Source organism: Xyrauchen texanus, chromosome 33, assembly GCF_025860055.1.
Source record: "Xyrauchen texanus isolate HMW12.3.18 chromosome 33, RBS_HiC_50CHRs, whole genome shotgun sequence".
Lineage (NCBI taxonomy): Eukaryota > Metazoa > Chordata > Actinopteri > Cypriniformes > Catostomidae > Xyrauchen > Xyrauchen texanus.
In genome coordinates, this window is record NC_068308.1 from 852,346 (window position 1) to 862,963 (window position 10,618).

At 32.7% G+C, this 10,618-nt stretch overlaps 1 protein-coding gene across 1 annotated transcript in view; it reads right to left on the bottom strand.

Annotated features, from left to right (window-relative positions):
• Positions 1-7,006: 7,006 nt before the first annotated feature.
• The window catches only part of htra1b (HtrA serine peptidase 1b), a 102,196-nt gene continuing 98,584 nt past the window's right edge, over positions 7,007-10,618 (bottom strand). The window contains exon 9 of the mRNA XM_052102785.1: positions 7,007-9,828. Within this exon, the coding sequence (XP_051958745.1) occupies positions 9,660-9,828 (169 nt within the window). The 3' untranslated portion in view covers positions 7,007-9,659. The remainder of the gene's footprint in view (positions 9,829-10,618) is intronic.

The following is a 10,618-nucleotide window of genomic DNA, read 5'->3' on the forward strand; positions in this document are numbered from 1 at the left end:
GGGTGCTATTGGATGTTATTTAAATAAAATACTTGATTTTAAATTTGTTATTTAGGTGATGGCTTAAATTTCATAACTGACATATGTTTGTCTACAGGATGGAAGATCTAAAGGAATTCTTGAGACAGAGGAATGTCCCTGAGGAAACAATAGAGACACTGGAACATGAAACGGTGAAACAGATACAGATTAACACAGATAATGTTCATAAAAGTTTAAAAGTATTGTGTTAGAGATTAACATTTTAGCTCCAAACTCAAATATAAGCCGCCAAATCCATTCTTGCACTGACATTGGTAGTATTACAACATGTTGCACAAGTAATTGATTAATCGAGTACTCGTTCAGCTTTAAACATTCGACTAGAAAAACTTGATTTTCATTTGTGCCAGCTGTGGGCAACAATGAAACTGCTTTTCTCACTAAAATCTTGCAGTTACAACCAAATGTATTGGCTGGCATTGTACACTCCTGAGCACAAAAAAAATGGGTCAAGCCCAAAATGTCAAAACATTAAGTGAGGAATATTAGCAAGAATTAAACAAATGCTCTCCGAGGCCTTCTGTGCCACCATTTGTTCATTAACTGTTTGGGGAAAAAGCTGGAAACGGGAAATGCACTTGTTTTTTTACCAAATTTGGGGAAAAAAAATAATATTTCTTGTTGCTTAGTATCTCAAAAATATTATCGTGAAGAAAAAACATATGTGTGAAAAACACTTTGTTGTCAAGTCACTTCATAGACTTCAATGTATTCTGCAGTGCTGATGCGAGTCATGTGAAAGATTCTTAATGTGTATAAATATCACTCACTTTTGCACATTAATCATTGTTCTTCACAATCACAAAAGTGACAGATTGTGGTTTCATAATGGCGAATTTCTCCGAAAGGTGAGCAGTTTAGATCCCTGAAATTATTATTATTTTCATGCATTTATTTATTTTGTGGAATCTGATCATTTTCCACGGCACACCTGACAATCTTTCACAGCACGTGGCACAGTGGTTGGGAAGCACTGACTTAAGCCAATTCAACTTTGAAAACATCAACATCAGACATCAAACAACATCAGCAAGATGGACAGTGCTGTTTTGTCACAGTATAAGCTTACATTAAGCAAAAAAATAAACGGTAGAAAGGAATAAAGGTAAATCGTCCTCCACCTGCAGCCTTGATCTGTATTTGCTTTTAAGCAGGGTCAAAGCTGAAAACCCGCACTCACATAAGTAAGAGGAGGGAAGGGGATGAGGAATTTCATAGCCTTTCGAGAGAGCCTGCTGGAGATACGTCACAATATTTGTTTCACAAAAATGTAACTTGAAAAATTTAATGAAATACAGAAATAAAGAAAAGAAAATCTTAAAGAAAGCCCAAATGTTAGTTTGGGATTTTTTTGAAGCATTTACCTAACTGCAACAAGAAATATTAAAAAAACTATTTTGAATGTCTCAATTTACATGCTCATTTAATTGCAATTAATTTAAGTAATTTTTTGTACAATTAATCGCACTGAATTAATGCAATTAATCGCATGCCCACGGACCATAATAAGGAAGATTCCTGAGAAATGCAAGTTTGTAGTACCACCTAGTAAGTGAAATTTCAGCTGTATGAGCAACGCACAGTTTATACAGTGAAGAAAACACTTTAGTAGGCAGAACAACATGCGTTAAGTTCTTGCGTTCAAAACACTTGGAGTGCAAATGCAATCTAAGGGATCTCAAGATGTGTTTAAAGATTGAGTATTAAACTATATTTAACTTGACACAGTGACCTAAACATTTTATGTTTATGATGCAACACACCCGAGACATCTGATGTAGGTGTAAATTGAAAATTTTGTATGGTCTTATCTATGATTAACTCTTCTGCTACAGGAATGTAATGCATTTTAATTATCTGAATATTTGTTTATTTTATATATATATATATATTATTTTTTTTTATATTTAAAGATAACTATGTATCATTATTTCATCATTATATATTGAATTATTGTTATATGAGGGGCTTTTTCAGCAAATATTTGTAAATGCGATTAATTAATCGGGACACCATGTAATTAATTCGATTAAAAATTTTAATCAATTGACAGCCCTACTTTATTTACATCGTTACTGATTTGGAGTGCACACAAGTTAGTTTCGTTGTGTCTGTTATTTATATTTGTTTCAATTTGAGTTTAAGTTTACCGGTGATGAGTGGCGATGGTCTTCAGACAAGGATGGCAGAAGCAGCATATTGTGGTGATGAAAATTAGAGTCCGGGCAGGATGAGGAATTTAAGCATTATTGGTTCCGATCCGCACATACCATTTTGCTCAGATTGCATGGGGAGGAGGAAAAACTGATATCTTTATTAATTGACTTCTTTAGTTCTATATTTATGGTATCTTTATAAAATTTGCTTTTCTTCAATTTTGATTTCATAAATGTATTTGTTGATTTGATCATGATTTAAGTAGAGTTAATTGTTAAATGTAAAGTTACTTTGTTTTCCCTTCTTGTGATGTAATGGGCCCATCCTTTCCTTTATAAGCTGTTGCTTTGTTCATTACAGGGGACAGCTTTAGTTTGTTAGTTGTTTTCTATTGAATGTTGTGTTATTTTATTTTCTTTTTGTTTGTGGATTTTGTTATGCTGTAAGAAATTTATGAGTTTGTAAGTCCTTTTTTATTTGGGTTCAAATAAAGACCAATCTTTTCAGTTAAGAGCTTGTGTTCTTTGTTTCTGACCCTCTGTCCCTCACAGTAGGCAAGTTCACAGTAGTTTAATTCGCTTCTTATCATTCAAATTCTGTTAAAATTCACCTCTGGTGCCGTTCTAAATGCATGAATGTGAACCGAACTATTGAGCATCTACATCTGAGATGCTGTTCTTGAGTAGCGCCCAAATATTGCGCACCACTGTGAAGGCTAAGTGACATTTTTGGAAAATGTTATCAAGGTTTTACATTTGCCTATAGTAAGACTATATAAGTGAATTTCCCCATTTCCATCTTTTCCCCCCAAACAGTTAATGAACAAATGGTGGCACAGAAGGCCTCGGGAGAGCATTTGTTTAATTCTTGCTAATATTCCTCACTTAATGTTTTGACATTTTGGGCTTGACCCATTTTTTTTGTGCTCAGGAGTGTACAATGCCAGCCAATACATTTAGTTGTAACTGCAAGATTTTAGTGAGAAAAGCAGTTTCATTGTTGCCCACAGCTGGCACAAATGAAAATCAAGTTTTTCTAGTCGAATGTTTAAAGCTGAACGAGTACTCGATTAATCAATTACTTGTGCAACATGTTGTAATACTACCAATGTCAGTGCAAGAATGGATTTGGCGGCTTATATTTGAGTTTGGAGCTAAAATGTTAATCTCTAACACAATACTTTTAAACTTTTATGAACATTATCTGTGTTAATCTGTATCTGTTTCACCGTTTCATGTTCCAGTGTCTCTATTGTTTCCTCAGGGACATTCCTCTGTCTCAAGAATTCCTTTAGATCTTCCATCCTGTAGACAAACATATGTCAGTTATGAAATTTAAGCCATCACCTAAATAACAAATTTAAAATCAAGTATTTTATTTAAATAACATCCAAAAGCACCCAGAGTAACTTTTTTTAAACATGGAATGTAAACCTACGTTTTTGGATGGGCATCTTTTTAAAACAGTGCAAGTATATAAATGTTAGGTTCATTTTTCCAAGATGTATTGCTTGTCACATTGTTTTATTATTTATTTACATATCACATTGTAACAGTAAACGTAAAACTAACTTTACCACAGTGTGCAAGCGCACATCCACAGTTAAAACGATCCCCAGTTGATTCATAACAGCTCGAACCCACAGGTACACACGCAGGTCTGAACACTTTCTTTCCAGCGCTCATACGCACGCACACACACGTTACTCCAATAAACCTCCGTTAGTAGGTCTAAAGTGACGCTTTCGAATCCGTAACGGAGACTTTGTACGCAAGACCCTAGGTGAAGAACTAAAAACAGTGAGGTTCACCCCTGAATCCCTGACGTAAGAACGTAGTTATACTCACAAGAGCGTTTTAGGAATTAAAACCTGAAAATGTCTTGAGGTGTAACAACTGTGGTATTATAAACGAGATTATTATATATTTATTTTAATAATGCACACCTCGCTTGCGGTGTGAAACCGATTCGCGAGTCAACACACTTGCCCTGCACTTACATCGCGCTAAATTGTTGTTATTTGCAAACCTCTTGCTATAAAACTATACTTACTTTCAAAAGAGTTGTGCTGTTGTCATTTGTGTGATCCGTCTCAATCTGAAACGCACAATTCGTCTGACTGAGCACATTGCGCATGCGCACAGTAAGTCATTATTATGAGAAAGTTTCTCATTATTACGAGATACTAAGTCATTATTATGAGAAAGTTTCTCATTATTACGAGATACTAAGTCATTATTATGAGAAAGTTTCTCATTATTACGAGATACTAAGTCATTATTATGAGATACTAAGTCATTATTATGAGATACTAAGTCATTATTATGAGATACTAAGTCATTATTATGAGATACTAAGTCATTATTACGAGATACTAAGTCATTATTACGAGATACTAAGTCATTATTATGAGATACTAAGTCATTATGAGATACTAAGTCATTATTATGAGAAAGTTTCTCATTATTACGAGATACTAAGTCATTATTATGAGATACTAAGTCATTATTATGAGATACTAAGTCATTATTATGAGATAGTTTGTCATTATTATGAGATACTAAGTCATTATTACGAGATACTAAGTCATTATTATGAGAAAGTTTCTCATTATTATGAGATACTAAGTCATTATTACGAGATACTAAGTCATTATTATGAGAAAGTTTCTCATTATTACGAGATACTAAGTCATTATTATGAGATAGCTTCGTCATTATTATGAGATACTAAGTCATTATTATGAGATACTAAGTCATTATTATGAGAAAGTTTCTCATTATTACGAGATACTAAGTCATTATTATGAGAAAGTTTCTCATTATTACGAGATACTAAGTCATTATTATGAGATACTAAGTCATTATTATGAGATACTAAGTCATTATTACGAGATACTAAGTCATTATTACGAGATACTAAGTCATTATTATGAGATACTAAGTCATTATTACGAGATACTAAGTCATTATTATGAGATACTAAGTCATTATTACGAGATACTAAGTCATTATTACGAGATACTAAGTCATTATTACGAGATACTAAGTCATTATTATGAGATACTAAGTCATTATTATGAGATACTAAGTCATTATTATGAGATACTAAGTCATTATTACGAGATACTAAGTCATTATTATGAGATACTAAGTCATTATTATGAGATACTAAGTCATTATTACGAGATACTAAGTCATTATTATGAGATACTAAGTCATTATTACGAGATACTAAGTCATTATTATGAGAAAGTTTCTCATTATTACGAGATACTAAGTCATTATTATGAGATACTAAGTCATTATTATGAGATACTAAGTCATTATTATGAGATACTAAGTCATTATTACAAGATACTAAGTCATTATTATGAGATACTAAGTCATTATTACGAGATACTAAGTCATTATTATGAGATACTAAGTCATTATTACGAGATACTAAGTCATTATTATGAGATACTAAGTCATTATTATGAGATACTAAGTCATTATTACGAGATACTAAGTCATTATTACGAGATACTAAGTCATTATTATGAGATACTAAGTCATTATTATGAGATACTAAGTCATTATTACGAGATACTAAGTCATTATTACGAGATACTAAGTCATTATTACGAGATACTAAGTCATTATTATGAGATACTAAGTCATTATTACGAGATACTAAGTCATTATTACGAGATACTAAGTCATTATTACGAGATACTAAGTCATTATTATGAGATACTAAGTCATTATTACGAGATACTAAGTCATTATTATGAGAAAGTTTCTCATTATTACGAGATACTAAGTCATTATTATGAGATACTAAGTCATTATTATGAGATACTAAGTCATTATTACGAGATACTAAGTCATTATTACAAGATACTAAGTCATTATTATGAGATACTAAGTCATTATTACGAGATACTAAGTCATTATTATGAGATACTAAGTCATTATTACGAGATACTAAGTCATTATTATGAGATACTAAGTCATTATTATGAGATACTAAGTCATTATTACGAGATACTAAGTCATTATTACGAGATACTAAGTCATTATTATGAGATACTAAGTCATTATTATGAGATACTAAGTCATTATTATGAGAAAGTTTCTCATAATAATGACTTAGTATCTCATTATATTGACTTACAAAATCACCTTTTTTTATTTAACTGTGGCGGAAACCGGCTTCCATACCCCCAAACTGGTTAACGAAGCGTAAAACATTTTGAACGTTTGAAAAAAAAGAGCTGATTAGAACAATTGAACACAAAATGAACAAAATCCAAGCACTGATTCAAATTTATTTGAAAAGATAATGTATTATTTTGTCCCAATTATATTGTAAGTGTGTGATTAAACATACTAATGTGATTGATGAGGTACACAAATACTTGTTTATTGAATTGGTAACACTTTCTATGAAGCCCATATTTATAATTCATTGTAAAGGCATTATAATGCATTAATAATGTCTCATAATACACCTTATAATATGTTATAACTTCTTATAAATTATTGTAACCACAATTATAATATATTATAATAATTACCTATTCAAAGTTATACCTTAGATTATAATTCATTATACCACAAGCAACATCCAATTTTATCTGCAGAAGTTATAATGTATTTTATATATTTGTAATGGATATAATATGTATTCTTTAAGTAAAGTGACAAAAGCAATGTCTTATAACCACTAATAAATATCTTATAGATGTTTATAAGACATAACAAGTCATGCTGGAAGTTATAAACATTACACATGCACAAAATACAAAATAACTCACATTCAATGTAAATTTGGAGATATTACGAACACTTTCAAATATATCATAAACTCACTTTCCATAAAAAAAACATATTGATGTTGATCACACATGGAGCCAGTCTTATTGTATTTTAACACACAAAAACAAAACAAAATCAAACTGATTCTAGACTGGAAGTATTCAATAATCTTGATCTTATTTGGAGACTTGTTTTATAAATAACTTCCATTATAGAAGCTTGACTTGTAATGTATTGTATGTTACAATGTTATGGCTGTTTATAAGAAGATATTGCTTTTGTAACTTTATTTAAAGTAAACAATGACCACTTATAATATGATCACGTCATAAAGTCTTAACTTCTGCTGCGTTAAAATTGGATGTTGCTTGGTATAACTATGAATACGGGAAGTCTTATAATGTATTATAACTGTAGTTATAATTATTTATGAGAAGTTATAACTTAATATAAAGTGTATTATGAGACATTATGAATGCAGTATAATGCATTTATAATTCATTTACAGTGCATTATAAATATGGGCTTTATAGAAATTGTTACTATTTTGTTTTACATTTTCAATACATGCTGTCATAAATATCAAACTCCTTTTTTTTTTTTTTACATTATTTGCACCACACGAGGCTCAGTTGACAAACATATAGTGGTCCATATAATAAGGTAGCCATAATTGCACATAATTCCATACATTCTAAGTGCTAAAACAGTCTTTCAGTTCTTTGACGTACATAAATGGTATATTTAAGACTACATTAAAGGCTCGTTCAGAGGTTCTCCAAAGTGAGGAGAATGATAAATCAGAGAATTTTGAAGACCCTAACCGTAAAATCTAATCGGATGATTGAAATGCTGTTTAAATCATTTAAAAACACGTCCATGGACACATTATGCATCAACTACTGAAATTCATTTAGTTATACACATGACAGATTTGCATAAGAATGCATAAAGATCTAAAAAAAAACAAATCCACACGGCACCATTAAAATCCCAATTAAACATTCAAACACATTTAATAGACAAAATCTGGCATTCACTGCCCCCATATCCCTTCACCAGTAGGTTTTTTCTCACCAATGTGCTGGTCCTGTTGAGGATTATATGAGAAATATATGAGATGTTGATGTTTGTAAAGTCACACACTGAAACAGTTAAAAAACAGTAACCTTCTTTAATTCCGTTTCTGAAATTGCCGTCCAACACACACAAACATTTAAGGAAAAGAAGGCCGTCAGAGATAATATTCAGAACACAAGAGCCATGTCCTTTAATGGCCCAGAACAGAGCACAACAGTGACTGGACAGTTTTCACCAGTCTTTGTTCCAGAAGTATTTTTCACATTCATTTTATACAAATGCATTTAAAAACAATGATTATAAGGCATTAACCAAACCAACAAACTCCATGATGAATCAGAATACTACAAACTTTGATCTGAAGCCATAAAAAGTGAAAATTAAAAACAAAAAGACTGTAAATGTACTTTTATGATGGAATGAAAAACACTCCCATTAAGCATAGCAGATTACGAAAAAAACTACTGATTAATAGCCACTGATTATAATTTTGAAAACAATATATTTAAAGGAATATTCCGGGTTCAGTACAAGTTATGTTCAATGGACAGCATTTGTGTCATAATATTAACACAGAAAATAATTTGGACTCGTTCCTCCTTTTCTTTAAAAAAGCCCAAATGTGTGTTCCAGTGAGACACTTGCAATGGAAGTCAATGGGGTTTAATCTGTTTCAAAAGACACAAACAATATGAATCTGCTATATCTTCACGCTGATGCGGTTAGTAAGTGATTTAATGACAGTAAAATCATGTTTACACACATATTGTTTGTGTCTTTTGAAACAGTATGTTAATGTTTACAGATTAAACCCCATTGACTTCCATTGGAAGTGTCTCACTGGAACACACATTTGGGTTTTTTTTTAATATTCTAATTGTTGAAATAATTTTCTGTGGTAATCAACATTATGCCACAAATTTTAGTGACTGATCTTAACTTCGTACTGAAGCCGGAATATTCCTTTAAAACCTCAAACACTTTTGCAACTATTAAACACGATTCTTTTAAAGTAAAGTTGACTTGGCTTCAACAGACACATCTTCTCTTATCATCTCTTAATCTCAGAGCTCATGTAAGGTATACTTTAAAAAAGGTTTATATATTATCATTGAAATCAATCTCTCTATGGGATGTTTACTTCCGGAACCCGACCTTTGTGTTTTATTCTCTAGTCTTTTTGAACAAATGTCAATTGTGAAATTTGAGTGTAAATGTAAAAGTTTGGATAGTCGAAGCTGAATACAGACAATATTTGCCTTGATGTATACATGAGAAAATATAATACACATTTTGGTGTTTCAATTAACTAGCTGGAACTAAATTGTAAATTTCACATCTATTTATAAAGTGCTCATTCAAACATGGTACAATGTACATTGATAGATAAATGGAAAGGTAAAAGTGTTTGGGGAAAAAGTAATTAAAGAAAGCATTTCCTGTTGTCAGCCGACAATGGTAGCGATTCAGGTTTGATGAAAGTATTCACTACAGATTCTAGTATGAGTGTGGCTCCCGACACACACTCAGTTAAAGTCTGAGAACCAGCTCGTGGGTCAGCAAGAGGGTGAAAGGAGGTCAAGGGTCAATCTCTTCAGGTATGATGGTGAGGATGACGTCTTCATTGCCGCGTCGCACCACTGTTCTCAAACTCTCGTCTCTCTTGATGGCTGCGCTCACGTCACTGGCTGATGTGATCCTCTGACCATTAATGCTGATTATGACATCACTCTCCTTCAAACCGCCACTAGAAAACAAGAGAGGAAGCTGTTAAAACTGTCAAATATTTCATTGAATTCACGTTACAAGAGTTATGTTTCTCTGGAAATGGTGCCATTTATGTCCCCATGACTTAATGGTGCTGGAAGTGATTTTTTCATAGAAAGGTATGCAAAAAATGTCCCTACTCCCTGAAAGATATGAATGACGTAATTGTCCTGACATATCTCACCGGTCTCTGTGACAGCTTTAGACTTTGTAAACAACAAACAAATATGTGACCGTGGTCTCTGCCGCTTTCTGCCTGTCAATCATTTTCCGCATTCTCATAGTATTGTAGTTGCAGTGAATTATGTAAGGAACAATTGATGACAGACCATTGAATTGTTGAAAAATAATGCACACCCGAGTTGGTAATGTGGTCAAGATGTGCAGCAGAGTGTGCTTTATTCGTGTGTGCCCCAGTATATTGACAGGGACACTATACTGTAAAAAGCACCGTCCTTCAGATGAGATGTTAAACCGAGGCCCTGATTCTCTGTGGTAAATAAAAATCCTAGAGCACTTCTCGTAAAGAGTAGGGGTGTAACCCCGGTGTCCTGGCTAAATTCCCCCCATTGGCCCATCTCAATCATGGCCTCCTAATAATCCCCATCCACTAATTGGCTACATCACTCGACTCTCTCCTCTCCACCAATAGCTGGTGTGTGGTGTGTGTGTGTGTGTTGTGTGGTGTGTGTGGTGTGTGTGGTGTGTGTGGTGTGTGGTGTGTGTGGTGTGTGTGGTGTGTGTGGTGTGTGTGGTGTGTGGTGTGTGTG